The sequence below is a fragment of the Neolamprologus multifasciatus genome, chromosome 8 (assembly GCF_963576455.1).
Source record: "Neolamprologus multifasciatus chromosome 8, fNeoMul1.2, whole genome shotgun sequence".
In the NCBI taxonomy this organism is placed as follows: domain Eukaryota; kingdom Metazoa; phylum Chordata; class Actinopteri; order Cichliformes; family Cichlidae; genus Neolamprologus; species Neolamprologus multifasciatus.
Genome location: NC_140446.1, coordinates 9,413,174 through 9,431,206, shown reverse-complemented (window position 1 = coordinate 9,431,206; position 18,033 = coordinate 9,413,174). Strand labels below are relative to the sequence as shown.

Below are 18,033 nucleotides of genomic sequence, written 5' to 3'. Positions count from 1 at the left end.
CTATTACATAACCATCAATATTTACAATGCATTCTGTGAATCATGTGCGATTTTTGCGGTTTTGGTGAGAGAGAGAAAAGAGAACGAGAAACGGCATTCAGGGTTGATGGGAGGACAGGAATGGAAAGGAAAGGAAGAAGACAAAAAAGAAAAGGAAGCAATGTAAGTAAATGAAAAGAAAGGAGAGAAAAGGAAATCAAAGAAAGGAAAGGAGATAAATTAGAAAATTAGAAAAAGAAAAGAAAGGGGAGGAAAGAAAATCAAGAAAGGAAAGGAGAAAAATGCAGAAGTTAAAGAGAAGAAAGCAAAGGACATTAATGAAAAGGAAGGAGAGGAATGAAATGAAGCAAATGGAAAAGAAAAGAAATGAATAGGAAGTCAAAAAAGAAAAGAAAACAAAGGAACTAAATGAAAAACAATGATAGAAAAGGAAACCAAAAGAAGGAAAGGAAAAAAGGAAAGGAAAGATGAGATAATAAAAGACAAGGCAGAGATTGAAGAAGAGAAACAGAAAAATAGAAAAGGGCACTGCAGACTTGGAGAAAAAGTGGCAAAAGAAGGGAAAAGAAAGAGAGGAGAGGAATAAGTGAGACATTACGCTGAACAAACTATGGGGAAAATGAGAGAAAGAACACTCCAGTGGATGGTAAAGGTCATGGGAGACATGCAATATAAGCGTGTCGTGTCTTTACTCTCCTCCTTCATCTTCTCTTTAATCTCCTCTTCCTTATACCTCAATCCTCTTATAACCGCATGCATGTTGATCCAACTCCAACCACAGAGGCAGAAACACTTTAACTGAAACGCCAACAGCACACAGGCCTATGCTCTTTAAAGCCCAGAGAGCCTAGTGTTAATAAAGGCAACCTAAAAACAGACCCAAAACTCAAAGTTAAATGCAAGCATGAAAGAAAACCTTTAGCCTTAGCTGTTTCGTATCACATGTCAAGCTGCTCAGTCGCATAAATCACCCTGATTAGTTTGAGTACTTAAATAATGCCAAAGCAAAGTAAATTCTCTCAGAGGGGAAGCCAGCATGTCTCTCTGGCTTTGTGTTCGGGGGCAATAAAGACAAAACAGTCAGAGTTATCTTTCGCTGCATCCCTGCCGCTTGGAGTGTGTCACAGCATACAACATCAAAGCAATCAGGTCATAAAAACACAGAAAAATCAGTGCATATAAGGGTACGGCTTTGAGATGGTGTTTTTAAACTGAAATAGTGAGAGTGGCCATGAGTAGACAGCAAATAAGCAGGGACGACATTAATACATACACCCTTATGTTTATATTAACCTTAACTTCAACTAAATTTGGAGCCTTGCAGAGCTTTTCATCTCCAGAAAACAAAAACTGATGAGAAAGACCAACTTAAATGTCAAGGCGACATTTCAGCTCAGTTTGGAGGGTGACGGTGGGCTTCCGAGTGCAAGAGAAAGAGAGACAAAAAAGAGAGAGAGTGGGATCTGAACACCTCATGTGGAGGCTTCATCCTGTTCAACCAATGCTCATCTCTGCAAGGTTAGCAGGTTTCGGGTCAAAGCATAAAAGTTGGGACTTCAGGAGTCACCAGAATGCAAAACAGACACAAAAAAACAAGTCTGCGTGCTCCTGCGTGATGACAAGCCTATAGGAAAACAAGGAGAACTGCCAGCAGCCTATACCCTATTTCCCCCTTTTTTTTCTAAGGTATTCACGTGTGTGCGTGCGCGAGGCACGCGGCAGAAGGCTGTGTCACCGTCTCTATAATGTGACGGTGCTGAGGGCCGGCGCTGACGCGGGCCAAAGTCATCAATCACGCAGATCGAAGCCGCAACATTAAATCACTACAGACCCCCACCCCCAGCGATGACAGCGGAGCGTGAATCCGTCCCGGTAAAAAGCCGCGGTCTCTTGGTCATCCATCTATCAACAAGTACACGAAAAACACTGCCAACGCCAAAACATGCTCTGGCGCACAGGAGCCACGCGCTCAGTAGTGGCATGTAGCTTACCTGAGTAGACTTTGTGGGACGACCTGAGCAATAACACCTGTAACTCTGGAGAAACGAACCCGGGACTGGTTTGATGGGGAAGGCTAATTAAAGCTGTGAGTGCCGTGCAGCACGAGGGAGAGCAGCTGCGCAGAGAAAATTACTGACCCGAGACCACCTGATAAAATAATAAAACTGACACGAGACAGAGCAACAGAGCGAGCTCCGATCCCGCCCCTGCTGCTGCTCCTGATGATGATGATGATGATAATGATGATGATGAAAGTAGTGATGATAATCATGGAGATTATGGTGATGGGGAAGAAAAAGATAGCCATCCTCTGAGACTGTCACGAGAGCGCATCTGGTGGTGGTGGGGGGTGGGGGGGTGATCACATCTGGCCGACACGCTGACTGCCTCCTCTCAAAATATCAAAAGAGAGACGCACGCACACCTACTCTGTCCGGTGCGGTCACATGCGTTTCGACCCGGTCTTTGTAGCGGTTTTGCAGCCCGTGCGGTGCGCAGTGTGCAGGTTTTTACTCACCCCGGCTGCTGTCGCCGCCAGTCTCCGTCCGATCGCGTGTCCTACCGTGTGACTTAAAGGGAGAGAGGGCGAGCCGCTGGCGCATCCAGTCCCCATCAGCGCCATCCAGCGCTGCGGTCGCGGCACACCGCTCTCGCGATACCATGCCATCTCCTCCAGCTCTCTCCGCTCCAATATGTGACGTAGCGCTTTTATCACGCTGTTTGCTCAGCCCGATGCCGCCGCCTTCTGGGCACGAGGCGCGTGGAGCGCGAGGATGGTGATGATGTCATCCCACGGCTCACCTTCTGCCCTTACCTGTTTTTGATCTCCCTGTTTTTCTCTCGTATCTGACCCGCTGGCAGCAACACGCAGAGGACATCTGTTTAGTTTTTGTAGCTGGAGACGTGCCAGCACCAGTTTAGAGTCACTAACAGGGACTGCTGGTGGAGCAGGTGAGAGGTCACGTGGACACCGTTTAGTTTGACACTGGGAGGTGCGCGTGAGAAAATGAATGTTCTTGAAAGACTTTGAAGTATTTCAAGAACATGTATGATTAGAGATGTGTTTTACTCGTGTTTGGCATCTTTATCTTGAGGGTCAATCGAATTTGCCCGCCAATAGCTATCCATCCTCTGCGCATATCCACACTATCTCAGTCTTGCCTCTCTGACTTTGTATCCTAACCACTCAACCCTGACCTGTCGGTGTGATGTACTAATTTCTAATCCTGACCACTGAGGTCACTCCAAATGAAAATATTAAGTAGCTGTAGTGTGTTTTAATACTATTGAAAAAGGTATTGAAATATTAGGCTACATGTCAGAGAAAGGTGGAGTTAAATATTTCTGGGGATTTGCCTTTTGTTGAGTTAGATATAACTCCCATGCTCCTTTTCACAGTAGCCATATGTTGTTTTTACAATTTTACACATTTTCTACCAATGAAATCATTCCTGTTATAATTCTTATAAGTGTTGCACAGTTACACAGTTAAGTATCCTGAACCTTGCTGCACAACATGGCATCATTTATAACCTAATCAAATTTACAACGCCTGTCCCTAGATGTGCTTTTAATATACCTAAAATAATATGATCCTAATCTTGTGTACAGTGATTTCAGTTTGCATATTTTGCAGGCTGGGTGTTTCTTTTAAGCTACATGCATCAAAGCTTCTCATTACTGAAATTACTGAATCATGCTACTTTACATTTTTACTGTTGTAGCACGCCCATAGCTATTGGTCAATTATGCAAAATCATCCATAACCACTTAAACAGTTATGGGTTGCAGGCTGATGGAGCCTACACCAGCTGCCCTGGGACAGAAGGGGTACACATTCAACAGGTCACCATTCTATGCAGGGCCAACAGAGAAAGACAACCATTAATGGTCAAATCAAATTCTCATCTACAGGAAGTTTAGAATCAACAATTAACTTAACATGTTTCTGGACTGTGGGAGGAAGCCGGAGCACTGAGACAGAACCCATGCAGGCACGGAAATAACATGCCAACTCTGTACAGAAAGGCCTCCCTGTATAAAATGATCCAAAAGCTAAAAGTATTATTCACTGCCTGATTGGTCTATCCAAGGACAATGTCCTTGTCATAAAGTCTTTACAATGTTTACTTTGTAATTACTGGAATGGCTTTCATTATATTCCTTCTATACTCCACTTACCCCTTCTCAAAAATGAACTGCACAGTGGTTTACTTACATACTTTATTCAGGAACATTTTTTGCCAATTAATGTAATACATAATTTAAAATTGGTATTTTTTGTTTTGAGGAGACACTTTGTGTTAACTGTAAATATACTCACCTCACTTTTTGATGGATCATTGTGGATAAAGAATAGTCTCAAATAGTTTTAACTGGGGATTTTGTTATTTATAACTTGTTTGTTTTGAGCATGAATATTCTCTCTCATGTAGTAGTTTTCTATACCACAAACTTTAATCGCTATTAGATGGGTTAGTTTGAAAAAAATGTTTATATATGTCATAGTCTGTGGAAGTGTCTGGGGTTTTTCCACCTGTGGCTGTTGGTCTCCTGTCCATCCCTTTGGGGTGAAGCTTCCTGTATCTCACCTGGGCCTCTTCTGCAAGCAATCAGCGGGAGAGCTACTTAAACCTGTGACACCTGCTTTTCCTTGCTAGTTCGTTATGCTCTCCATGGTGGTAACGAGGCAGCTCCCCTATGTTTAGAGGAAATTGTCTCCACGTTTTGGACCCCCCCCCCCCCCCCCGAGTCTTCAAAGCCTGTACCTGCAAAGACTCTCAGTTGACATCTCCTTATCCATACAATAACTCCCTCTCTATCTGTTAGGACAAGGCGAAAGGATCCCTTTTGCCTCTCTGTCTCTTGACATAACCTCCTCTGTGATCCAGTTTCCTAGGGCCGCTCTTCTCAGTTCCAATTGCCACTTCCCCGTAGCCATTTCTAATCTGTCTCACAATCTCAGCTATCAAATAAACACTCTTGTAAATAGTTTCCTCTGCTTCTTGGTGTCTGCATTTGGGTCCACTCCTTAGGCGAACTTTCAGTTCATGACAATATCATGTTAGGTCATTAAGAGTTAGTGTAAAAATTTTCAACCTTGAGTTGTTTTCTTCCTTTTCTATTCATTTGTTACTTTCACATATGGAATGAGAAGCCAGCAGACATTCTCTAAAGGGGAAGTTTATTGCATAAATTGTTCTAAGAGTGCAGAGTGTTTGTCTGTTTCAGGTCTCACAGTATCTCATATGCAAAGTCACAGACTCATTCATAGGTGAGGATGTAAAGGCTAAAGGCTAACACAGCACACAGTAGAGCAGGGGAGATAATTTGTCCTGTTCCATCACATCAATTTTAAATAATTTATGTTTGTTTAGTTTCTTTTACAATTAAAGTACATGTTGGGAGTTCTCACTGGACTTATGAGTTATTAGGTGCTGCAAATTTAAAAGCTCATCACAGGTCATCTGTCTCTCCGTCAAAGGGGATCTCAAGATCTGTGTGGATGTGTGAGTTGTCGTCACTGCAGACCCAGCCGATGGGCGTGCGGTTGAACGAGGGGCGCGAGCGAATGTCAGGCTGCAGTGTGGGCAGAGGTTCAGGCTCCTCGGTGGCAACATTGACCTCTGGAAGCTCAAAGGTCAGCAACTTGGATGCCTTGTCATAACCGCCGTATGGCAGTGCCATCCTAAGGAGAAAAAGGATGACAAGTATTTTTGGTGTTAAGCAGTACAGTAAAGTAACTTCCAAATTAATAACTTTCAAACACAAAATGCAAAAAGAAAAGAAAACAAAAAAAACCCATACAAAATACATTAAAATTGTCAATTTTCTATTAAGGTTGACATACTCATTCCTCACAACATATTTTGATGACTGAATGAAAGAATTACTAGCTTAGAGAGTGGTAAGGTGAGTATCCTCATGTCAGAGTGTACCTCTGCCACACAGTCAACTAATCTATGACAAAGACATCAGCACAACTACTAATAAAACCTCTCTTATTTCAATGCAGAGCCGTGTTAGCGCCGCATTGAAATTTACTGGTTTTATCAAACTCAGCAGAGATGTAGATTTTACCTACTAAACAGCATCTTTAACATTTAGAAATTTACTTTTCTACTTAACTGTGAGCAAACATTTTGCCCCAGATGTCATTATCCTAATCTTGAACCCTGGATCTCAGTCCATTGCAATACTGTTTATAATTCTTTCGAAGCACCATAAGAGCAGCTGTATCCTTTGCCATTACTAATGGGTCTGAATAAGCAATAAACCTTGATTGTATTACAACACAACAGGCTCCTGGACACAAATATGTAAAAAGGCCTCCTGCATGGGAGAATCGATGACAGCTAAGCTAAAGTTCACTGTAACTTCAACTCTGCAACATTTGGCTCAAACCTGTTGAAATGTGGGCCGATCGGCTATCTATCCCTATCTATGTCTGCACCAACATACAGGCATAGATAGAGGACAAATATACATAGAGATACTAAATAGTAAAAGGGAGAAGTCATTCACACTCAAGTAAAATGAGACAATCAAGCCAAGCCTGCTGGCATGTAACAAGATCTAAAACAGCCAAAGTCCAAAACTAACCTCAAGGACTTGGAGAACTGCGACCCAGGGACCCTGAGCAGTTATGGACTAGTATTATAATATATGTATTTTGGTATTGCTGTCCCTCGTTCTCCCTGCTTGTAGATATGTGTGTAGGTGTGTGGGTGTGGCCCTGGCAGGTGATTGGCCACACCTGAAGTCCGTGACACACCTGCAGCTGATCAGGCCTCGTCGGAGGAGCTACTTGAGAGTGTGGTGGAGCTCTCTCCAACGCGGGATCATTGCGTGACTTCACGTTAGTCTCTCGGCCAGTCAGTACAATTGTTCTTCCGCATTGTGTGTGTGTCTTACGGCTGCCTGTTTGTTATCTCCCCAGGAGAAGCGGGGAGACGAGAGGACAGCGAGCACGGGGTGCTCAGACACCAAGGAGCGGGGAGAAGGGACACTGACACTGGGAAGAGGACACGTCACGGGAGTCGGGATTGCACAGAGGATTTACTGTTATTTTCCTTACCACTGTAAATAAACGCACTGCTAAGCACACAGAGCTCCGCGCCTGGGTCCTCCGTTCCCTCACATCCCCGCTGTCTGCCGGCCAGACCGTGACAAGAACAACCTCAAAGAGTCTCAAAGTAACTGCAAAGAGTCTCAGAACAACCTTAGTCTGAAAACAAACATAGTCTCAAACTAACATCAACATCAAATAGTGACAAAACAACACCAGAGACTCTCAATACAACCTCAAAGATTCTCAAAACAACCTCATAGAGTTTTAAACTAATTTCAAGAAGCGTCTCAATGACCAAACAGAGATTTAAAAGTTTCACAAGACACAAAGACATAGGCTCCATTCTCATCAGTTCTCCCATGTATGAGGGACTTTTACATATTTGTTTCCAGGGGCCTGTTTTCTTATTATACATCCGAGATTGATTGCATAATCAGGTCCATTACTAATCACAGAGGACACAGCTGTGCAAGAATTATTAACTGTATTACAATGTACTGAGATCCATGGTTCAAATAAGATTAAGATAATGACATCGGGGACCAAATGTTGCTCAGTGGTAAGTGTTAAAGTACATTTTGAAATATCAGGAATGTTATACAGCAAGTAAAGGCTGTGTCTGTGGTGGGTAAAGCCATGGAAACAGATGGGAAGTAGGAAACTATAACACTGCTTCATGATTAAGGGGAAAAAGCACTGGGCATTGTTGTCATTATATACTTGAATAGTCATTCAGTAATACAGTACCTGTTGAAGCTCTTGTACTGAGGTAGGTCTGGGTGTATCTGGATGGGTCCAGGCATGGAAGGCTTCATCGTGGCTTTCAGCTCCTCATTGTCCTTCATGGCCCGTTCCCATGGGGATACGTAGGTGCGTACATAGTCCTTCCTCTTCTTCTGCTTCTCCACCTCCTCATCCACAGTCTCCTTTACTAATGAGACATACAGGAACGGGGAGGAAAGAGGTGAGCACCACAGATATGACATGCATACTTTTAACAGAAGGAAGGCATCACAAATAGTGAAAAGAGAATTTCTGTGATCATACTTTCTTCCTTTGGCATCTCAGGCTTTGGTGGCACAGGGGGAGGGGACATAATCAGGTTCTGAAGGTTCTGCTGAAATATATTTAAAAATACAGAGGATATAATCTTATCAGATCACAAACATATATAGACAACACAAACACTTAGCTCCTCATATACACAGTCACCATGTTCTCATTGGTCACAATGAACTTCTCGACTCTCTGCTGCCTCATCTTGAACATCTTGGACCCCTTGTTCGTGAGCAGGGAGAGCTCTTCGAGCATCACATCTTTGGGTGTCTTGATCTTGGTACCCAGATCGAACTCAGAGGCCTCAGGGTCTGTCTCATCGTCTGACAGCGTGCAGAGAGAAGATACCGTTACCCTAACTCACACATATACTATAAAAATACAGTGCTGCAGTGCTTCAAGGTGAATGTCAGGGACAAGTCATTCAAATTAATTGTATTTGTTATGGAAAAGTGATGATAGTTTCTTATTTATTTGTTAAATATGTGCAATAAATTAATTGCAAAGAAATTTATAATACATTACATGAGAAAATTATGTGTAGTAATGTAATATTATTTTTGGATTACACTGCAATACCAGAAATGCCATTAAATCAAGCTACTGTGTCTTTCAGCGTAATACAATGTTGTAAGTGTAAAGCAACCAGTGATAATCAATGAAATTATGGCAATGCTGAAAGCAAAGACTCATTGAAACGTCAATATTTCAGCTCAAATGGATTTAATAGTGTTGCAATGGTTGGGTGAGTAAATAATGTTGCGGTGCAGGCTCTGGAGAGGCCAGTCCATGACTGATAGTCTTCCACTGTGTGTTTTTCTGTCCTGGTATGGTTTTGCTCTATTGGCAGTGTGTTTGGGATCGCTGGTATTATCCAGATGGTTTTGCAATGTGGATCCAAATTTGACTTTACTTTTCTACCTTTATAACTTCATCTATTTTGACAAACTCTTCACTGGCCTGAATCCAGCACCAACCATGACGAAGCCTTCACCTTGTTTCACAGACAGATGTAGCATTTCTCTCCTGAACTCCTCCATACAAACTGACAATGTTTCACCATCCAATAGACCTGTTGTCACTGATTTTTCAGTAATTTCAACAACTGGCTCAGTGGAAGTGAAATACAACAAAGCTTAGCTCAAGACTTTGCTACTTTAAGATTGACATGTCGGTACATGTTTGTAGACGGTTTCTCTGTCACATCCATCCCTTACCAATAATATGCTTTTGTTTTTTCAAAGACTGAACTCGGGGTGGGCAAAATGCTCAAATCAAGCTCCAAGTGTTAATTTCACAAAGTCAAAACAACACAAGGATTCAACAAGTGATGTGTGACATCTTGGTGGTTATGTTCATACATACATTTATTCTTTTGTTGCAGGGAAGTTATAAATAAACATTTACATTTTTATCCACATTATTCTTAATTCATATTAATTTTTATTTTGAAAAGTATCCTATATCTTGTCAAAAGTGGTAGCTATCGTGTGGGAAAGATAAAATTGTTCTAAATGAGCTAAGGGTGGGAGTGGCTGGATTAAAGGAACATGTCTGCGTGCCAACAGAGAAGAGATCGCTTGCTCAACTTTGCAGAAATGCTGCAAATGGGAGGGAAGAGTCTGCTTCTGCCAGAATGAGTGTAAGAATGTCCACAAAGTCTATCCTAAGCTAAGCTAACCACCTCCTGACACCCTCATATTTAAAAAGTGGTCGTTTGGTCAAATACTTGGCAGTGAATAAGCATATTTCCAGATTTTTTTTTATTTTATTCAGTTTTATTAACATTTTCTTCATTTTCCCGTTTGAATAAAATAAACCGAGCTATGATTTTTCACCTTACACAATTTTTAGTCATTAAAATTGTTTGTACACCCATTTCAGTGGTACAGTTATTCTCACTTAAACCCATTTGGGAAATTAAAAAGTCCATTTAAGTGCCTGATATTGAATGAAGGATGTACAGCACAAGTCTCAAAAGTGTAGGTTTTTATTGTCAGGCTTCCAGATCATTGTTACAGTGATAAATTGGAGTAGAAACCTGCTGTGTGGTGTTAAAGGATGTGTTCATGTGAAACTGTGGGAGTTCTAGGGGCTAAGAGGCCGTAGCAATATGGAAGAAAAGTGCACTGGGGGATTTCAATGCAGCTTTTGTGGTAGAACTGTTTATGGAGGGAAATCCTTATAACACACTGCCTCCCTCTTGCTTCTCCTCTCTCGGTGATGGAGAGATCTGATAGATTTTACTGCTCCACAGAGCTCCTCATTAAACACTCTTCTCATCCACTACATACACTCTGATATCATTCATAACACCTGGAGTTGAGCCATAAACCAATGCACATTCTCACTCACATACACACACACACACAAACACAAGCACATCTATAAAGCAGGGAGTTGGCATTGCAATGCTGCAGAGAGCTGTTAGCAGTACCTCGTAAATCAGACTTGGGCAAGTAGGTGTGTAGATTGCGTGTGTGTGTGTGTGTGTGTGTGTGTGTGTGTGTGTGTGTGTGTGTGTGTGTGTGTGTGTGTGCAAGGGAGAGAGAGAATAATTGAGGCTGCTGAGCAGAGCGAACTCTCCCATGGGGATATTGATTAGAGTGTTAATTCAGAAGAATGTGAAACTGGAGCTGGCTGTTGCTGACTGGAATAAAATTGGACAGACTGATCGAGGCAGGGGGTGGACAGATGGACAACATAGAGGCTGACAGAGATATGACACAAACAGTCAGAATGACACAGCAGCAGGGATGATGGACAGATCCAGTGGAATTAACCAGAGCAAAATAAGGGATAAGCAGGATAAGCCCTTGAATGAATAAGCGACCGACTGAAAACAAACTGGTGGAAAGATACAGATGTGGCTGCAGATGTGACAGCAGAAGGACTGATAGAGAAAACAGCAAGGGACACAAATGGGGAAAGAAGTCAACAGATTGTTAAATGACACATACAAGCATGTGCCCAGACAGAGCAGATTGCAGAGTTCATATCCAGAGTTTAGCAAATAATATTTTGTGGCTGTGTCTTTTTTTAAGTAATACTGTATTATGCAACAGATACGTGTAATTTTAACATTTTTGAAATAGCTTTAAACACAGATACCCTGCAGAGAGGCTTTTGGGAATGCTGTTAGTTTGCAGGTATTTGGTTTACACCAACCTCCAACTTTGAAAGATGAAGTCAACATGAAAGTGGCTTAAAGTAAGCAAGTAAAATTTTTATTCATGTAGCAGCTTTAAAGATAGGTATCACAGAGTGCTTCACAACAAAAATGTTAAAATAGTAATAGGAAAGGTTACCCACAAGCAATTCTAAACAGATCAGTTTTAGCTTCTTTTTAAGAGACCACCAAGTCCACACATCTCGGGCTCAGGGGGATAGAGTTCCAGAGTCACAGTTGCAAAAGCTCCGTCACCTTTAGTTTTCAGCCTTGTATGATGCACAGCCAGCAGGCCCTGATCACTTGTCCTCAGGCCTCTGCTGAGGATGTGATCCATGCAGAGCTCTAAATGTCAAAACCAGAATCTGAAAGTGAACTCTGAAGTTCATTGGGGATCCAGTGTAACTGAATTAGCATTAGCGATGTGTGACATGAGAGTAACTAAGAAGACTGAGTGAGAAATCTGCAGGCATTCCAGGGAGGTGAATGGTGAATTACAATGTTCCAGACGTAACAAAATAAAAGCATGAATAACAATTTCCAATTCAGAGCAACATAGCAGAACTCAACTCAAGTGAAAAGTTACCCCATGGTTCCTCTCTTCATTAAGCTGGAAAAAATTACCGGCCATCCAACTTTTAATTCAGCATCTATGTAAGATCGGTAGCCAAGAAACATGGTGGGGCTAAAAAGAGGCAAACAGCTTGATGCCATCTAAATAGCAATAATAAGAAATGTCCTTAAACGTGCTAAAAATGAACTGAAGACAGTGCAGGTATAACATAAATTATAAAGGCCCCAAAACAGACACCTGTGACACACCATCGGTGTGTTTTCTTCTGTTTTTTAAATGGGTGGATGACAGCATCCTTAAAATAAAACAAAGACACAGCTAAAATAGAAATTAAGAGATTTGGAGGATGGTTCCAATGAGTCTACTAATTTTATCAGCTCATATAAAGAAAATCTTCCTGTATACTTTAATATGTTTCTGCTTCAGTTTTAGGTGGGTGAAATTCTAGCAGTTTGATCTTCCACTACTTAGCATTAATTAGCAACTATCTGTTTGATTCCCAACTAAGCTAACTAGCATTAGCTAATAATTTAGCTAATTTTTTTAAGTGTCTAGCTTTAAAAAACAACACAGCCATGGCCAAAATGCTAACATGTGGGGTCATAGTGGCTACATCCATCTTTTATACTGTTTAAATTGCCATATATTGCCATGTTACCATTTTTTTTCTCTCTAGAGCTAATTTGGCCCAAGTTAATAACTATTTGGGTAAATTGTGTTGGTTTATGTTATGCATGATTCGAGGCCAGGCCCCTTTTGGCTGACACATGAGTCACTACGCAGCTGGTGAATGAGGTTTTGCAGACACATGAATGTTAACCAAATGACATTGAGTTGTCCATCATTTTTGGAGAGTGTAAAATTTGCATTCCTCAGCCAGTTTGGCGAGTGTTGTTGCTGGAGTTTGATGGTAGTCCCTGGGAAACCAGTTGCTAAATGCCCATTTATACAGACCTAGGGACTGGTCAGTGACCCCCAGGTGATCACTAGTTGCCAAGGAAGAATTTCCCAAGAAGTTGGTAAACCTCCTTGTGATTGCTTTGATCACTGGCAGATTTTAGTGTGCACAAAAGTTGCCAACTTGCCTAGAAAAACATATTGGCTACTCTCTGAGCAGTTGTGAAACCGGGAGAGGAGACCATTTGTCACCTCTTGAAACTTGTTTGCTGCAACCATGCATCACAGTTTTTCAGGTTTCACTATCGTTCACCTAGTAGTTAGTGAGTGCTTTGCATGCAAACTACATGACAATCTGCTAGCAACCACAGCAAGGAGATTTTTTGTTGCAGCATCTTCTTTGTGACTGATTTCACCTAGTGACAGCCAGCAACCTCAAGGGACCGATCACCAGTGGGTGAACTTGTATCACATACAACACGGCAGACAGTTCTCAAGGAAAGATGATTTGTTAAAATGGTAGACAAACCAGTGGGTAATACCAACATCCAAGAGGTGTTAGAGGAGTGAGAGAATCTCCAGATCCACAAGGACTCAACTTCTTGATACACGGTTAGTCAACAAGCTCTCCATGAGCTGTAACTATCTTTGTTACCACAGAGCCAGCCAACTGTCCCCCTGTGAGAACAAACTATGCCCGCTTATCCTTTGGAGGTTTGTACGAGATTGGAATCGATCCAAACTGACATTAGGTTAGAGGCGAGGTACACAGTGGACAAACTGCCAGTCAATCACGACGCTGACACACAGATACAGACAATTATTTAGACCACGAGTAAAAGCAGTGTAGAGTCACCGGTTGTCCTGGATGTCTTTGGATTGTGAATCTGGAGCAGAGGTGCAGCATTTTAACATCACAGCGAGTTAAAGTGTAGCTTTGAAATGAAGATCACATGATCAACAGTATACTACACTATCAAGTGAGATTACGAAAAACATCCTATCTGCCGAGAAGGTGAACTAAACTAAATAAATATTACAACTATACTCTTTCTGTGAATATAATAAAACATTTCCTGTCTTTATTTTGATACTTCTGGTGTTTTTGGAAACTTTGGAGTCACCACTAAAATTATAAATAATGTTTATTGACTTTTTTAACATGCACAGCATAACTTCGAACAGATGGGCTGGTGGATCTGGCATAATGAACATATTAAACTTTCTATTTTTAAGGTGTCTGTCTTACAGAAAGTAAAATCTCACTACTTAAGCAGCCAGTGTAACTAAACAAAGAAATGCACACACATTATAAAGTTTTTAGCCGTTGGAGCTTACACACATCCTCAGACAAACATATTGCGAGCAGAGTCGCCCTCTGATATTTTGTGTTGCCCATAATGGTGACAGATTTGTGGCTGCTCTGCCATCTGATAATGACCCACATCCCTCCAGGAATTGCTGCGTGCATGTTAGATATTGTGTTACTGCTTGGAACAAGTGTGCATGAGCGCGGGTCCTTATTTAATTGTGGTATCATACAGCCGAAAGCAATGATTTACACCCACAGAGTTCAGTTTATATGAGTAGAGTGGGCAGATAGCAGACAGGCACTAAAGATTTGACATTTACTAGATGGGATAATCACATCATTTGGGAAATAAAGTAGTGTTTAAGGAGCTGGAATGACCAGCAGAGTGTTTCATGTTTATACGCCGCATCTGAATATTTTGCCATTGTGCTGTATGTGTGCGTGCGTGCATGTGTGTGTGTGTGTGTTTACCATTCTGGCTGATGTTGGACAGGTCAGTGATGATTTTGTTGGCCTTGTTTCCCTTGTTAGAAGGAGCAGGAGTTGTAAGGGACATGGCTAAAATACAGAACAGACAAAATATGTTTGAAACATTAATCACAGGTCTACCCTTCCGCCACTTTTTTATACACAGAGAGAAAATTACATGACACAGTCTAAAAGAGATACTGATGGTAAATATTTCTCCTTGATCTAATAGTCATCCTTAAGAACTTCCTATCAAACCACCTCTTGCAAAGTCGGGTTCTTGAAAATGAACAGAAACAACAATATATTAAAGTTATGATATATTTCTTTATTTTTTTTTATGTTTACTATACTAATGCAGATTTTAAATTCAATTATATGGCATATGTGTAACATGCAGGTTCTCACATGTATTAGAAAAGTGGACAAATTATCACCAACTTCTGGTTCCACATTCGAGAATCTTTTCACTCACAGCAGTTTTACAATTTTGTTGAGTCTCATTACTCCTTTAATCAGTCTGCTGCAGTCTCCTAAAAATTTGTAACGAACCTATTTTATGCTTCTTGTCCAACATATTTCCACATTTCACTCAGGGGCTGGTGGAGACCAAAAATAGAGCTAAAAGGAGAGCTCAACATCAGTCCATACAAGTACTGATTTTGTATGTAGCAGAGGTGGAAGATAGTTAGCTGTCCAAGGTAAACATTTGGGGTGGATACAAGGTTCAGCTTAAAATCAGACTCATCTTTTTGATATTTTAACTTAATTCAGTCACTTAATCCATCCAGACAGTTTATACACAGTTTACAGCCTGTTAAACCACCCCAGGAGGTCAAAATACTTATAATATTTCTATAATAAACCACTATAAGGACCAATAAATACACACCAACATCACTGGTTCCATGACTTCACTCATTTTATACTTTTATTCCTTTGCTTTTATGTTTCTTTTGTCTTTAATTTTATCATGTCTTCCTATGTTTTTGTCTCTTTTGATTATCTTAAATGTACAGCACCTTGGTCGACAGTTGTTGTTTTAAATGTGCTATATAAATAAATATGACTTTAACTTTGACCACCAGAAAAAAACACCAAAAAAGCGAATTAATAACTACCATTCTTATTGACATTGGCATAATTGCTTTTATGTTCTGTGTTAGACTTTGTATCCTAGGAATAAATTGTCATGACTCGTTTAATATACTTTAAGAGAGGTTTAAATGAATATTAAGAATTTCTGCCCAAAGTTTCTTACATCATGATAGGATTAGCAATGAGATAGTGGCGGGCAACAAAATGTAAAACAGCAAAAGTGTAAAATGTTTAAGAAGAAGATGCAAACTTAAGTTGTATATCAGCCCCAACAGAATCTTAATGGGCTCCCTAATTAAATAAGGTGCTCTTTAAACATAAAGTGTATCTCCTGCATTCCCTTATGGACACTAAGCAAAGGTGGAAGCTCATGCCTGTCTTGACTAACCACTCAGATCGAGCCTGGCAGTATATCGTTGTCAATTGCTCAGGTCGAAAGCAATTAAGCGAAGCTGGAGGTGAGTTCTACTAAAAGAAAAAGCAGGAGCGCCTGTCTGCAGGGAGACAGTTAATGTAATTGCTTTTCATCTGCTGTAATTGAAGCTCGTTTCCTAGCCGGGGATTCAGTCCTGTGTGAGCTATTTTTATGAGCCCATGTTCTATAGCACTCTGGTGAGTGGGACTGTCATCGACATAAAACATACATAGAAATTCAGCACACACACACACTCAGACACATCAACAAAAGCACACTCACACACAGATTTGCACTCAAATAGCTCTACTCTTGTGATTAATGTGAGTCAGTGGCTGGTGGATTAAAAACTGGAGATTACAGGTGTTTTTGGATGTTCTCTGGGAAATGCAAGATGGAGGCAAACTGCTGCGTTGATGCAACTACAGGAGCTGAGAGTGAAGCGCTGGGTCCTGTTACTGCCTCTCTAAGTGAAGACACGCTCCTGTCCCCAACGAGCAGCCGGTTTTAGCTCCAGATAAATCTCGAAGGGACAGCTGGGGAGGAAGGCTATCAGTCAGCACATTCCCAAATGCACACATACATCCTCGTGAACTAAAAACTCCACCGGAGAAGGCCAGATTCCTCAGGCACTACAGTGTTAGGTAAGAAGTTTAGGAGAGGAGATGGAATAAGCTGTCCACCAGCTGGCTTTCATGATCTGACATGGTTTAACTGATTTTTCAAGACTTAAAGTGAAAAAGGGTGTAAACAGTAACACAACTGCAAATTCATGCACACAACAGTATTAATTTAAAGGCTGTCTTAAACAGTTGCTGTCTTTTACCATAGCAAACAGTCCAGTCTGCAGTATACTGCTGAGCATCTGCTGCTGATACTCATTAATTCATCCAGCCACAGAGGGCTCATAAGGCCTCAGATGGGAGTCCCTCCTGTAGCCAGAATCTGCTGACCACAGGACGTCAGCGAATTTAACTGGAACTGTCTGCTTGTACCTAGAGGATCGCAAACTATCTGACAACTCAGTGGCCATCAATACCAGATAATCCACAAACATTCAAGGCATGTGTGAGAAAGGTTTTAATGGGTTTTGTCGACGCTATCACACATTTTCACTTCTCCGGTGTCTTACCTACAAGACCCAGGGTGTCCACACGAAGACAAAAGGTCCCGGAGGATGAGGAATCTAAATTCCCAGGTAGATTTGTATCCCAGTGCTAATATTGCACTGCCTGCCCTGCTGTTCGCCCTGCAGAGAGTGAGACTCTGTCTGGAAGGCTGCAGGAGGGGTGGGAGACCAGGGTGAGGTGGGGTGTGGTGGATTGAGTAGAGGGTCTAGAGGGAAGTGGGTGTGGTGTTGGTAATATGAAGCACAAATAATGTATTTTTTAGTATCAGGTATCTATCTAACTATCCGCTCTACCATAATTGTTCCCATCTGTCTCTCATTTTCCAGCAACCATTCCAGCAACTTCCAAGAAAAGCAACTTAAATGATAGCATTTTGCTGGTAATGTTCAGCACTGAAATGCTGACTAACAGCAAGGTTTCTGTTTATGTGTTTTTATGTGTAAGGGTTAGTCTCATCAAGATTGTTGTTCCAGTTTTAAAAGGTCAAGCTGGTATTGATGCCAATGCCATTATCAGTCCTGCTTATAAGTCTGAGTCATCATTGATTCCCTTGTTGATTCTTTAACACTTTTCTCCGCTTAAAGAAGCAAGCCTACATAGGTTTTTGGGTTTAACACTGTTTTATTTTCTGAACGCAGTGTCGAAACAGAGCTGGAAAAATGCATCAGGGAGTCTACTAAAGTCTTGACTTTAAAATTATCAGAAAAAACCATGCCAGCATCCACAAAAGGAGTTAACAACTTTACCAACAAGTTAACAAGTGTCTCAGGCAGTATCCTAAATCTTAAAATCTCAATCTATTTCCTTGGCAACAACATTGCCAGGGCAATGATACAAGCATT

The 18,033-nt window shown here is 41.3% G+C and overlaps 2 protein-coding genes and 1 long non-coding RNA gene across 9 annotated transcripts in view; 1 reads left to right on the top strand and 2 right to left on the bottom strand.

Moving 5' to 3' along the window:
• The window catches only part of usp54b (ubiquitin specific peptidase 54b), a 62,309-nt gene extending 59,670 nt beyond the window's left edge, over positions 1 to 2,639 (bottom strand). For 2 of the 4 annotated variants that reach the window (XR_014875639.1, XM_085169723.1), the window contains exon 1: positions 2,519 to 2,639. The gene's annotated coding sequence lies outside the window, so the exon portion shown is untranslated. Of the gene's footprint in view, positions 1 to 1,991; positions 2,362 to 2,518 lie in introns of those variants that run through there. The other 2 variants (XM_085169727.1, XM_085169724.1) reach the window with 2 other exon arrangements.
• Positions 2,640 to 5,168: 2,529 nt separating this feature from the next.
• myoz1b (myozenin 1b) lies at positions 5,169 to 17,364 on the bottom strand. 4 transcript variants are annotated; one of them, XM_085169754.1, is made up of 6 exons: positions 17,194 to 17,364; positions 14,552 to 14,638; positions 8,285 to 8,451; positions 8,120 to 8,186; positions 7,820 to 8,006; positions 5,169 to 5,689 (listed from the first exon to the last, which is right to left on the bottom strand). In XM_085169754.1, exons 2-6 carry the CDS (start codon positions 14,634 to 14,636, stop codon positions 5,458 to 5,460), a joined length of 738 nt encoding a protein of 245 aa, XP_085025880.1. In that variant the 5' UTR covers positions 14,637 to 14,638; positions 17,194 to 17,364; the 3' UTR covers positions 5,169 to 5,457. The 4 variants fall into 4 exon arrangements, with proteins under 4 accessions (XP_085025880.1, XP_085025882.1, XP_085025878.1 ...); XM_085169756.1 differs by having other exon boundaries at positions 7,820 to 8,003; XM_085169752.1 differs by having other exon boundaries at positions 8,120 to 8,189; positions 17,194 to 17,363.
• LOC146512476 (uncharacterized) lies at positions 5,687 to 7,109 on the top strand. The gene is made up of 2 exons (XR_014875644.1): positions 5,687 to 6,859; positions 6,941 to 7,109. It is a non-coding gene; the product is annotated as an uncharacterized LOC146512476 (long non-coding RNA).
• Positions 17,365 to 18,033: the final 669 nt, after the last annotated feature.

What these genes read in the sequence shown, in the direction of transcription:
- myoz1b (XM_085169752.1), bottom strand. Translation starts at nt 14,636, where the DNA reads ATGTCCCTTACAACTCCTGCTCCTTCTAACAAGGGAAACAAGGCCAAC. An exon ending in TTGTGACCAATGAGAACATG is followed by an intron (nt 8,190 to 8,284) that starts GTGACTGTGTAT and finishes AATATATTTCAG; the next exon opens with CAGAACCTTCAGAACCTGAT. An exon ending in TGAGATGCCAAAGGAAGAAA is followed by an intron (nt 8,007 to 8,119) that starts GTATGATCACAG and finishes TGTATGTCTCAT; the next exon opens with TAGTAAAGGAGACTGTGGAT.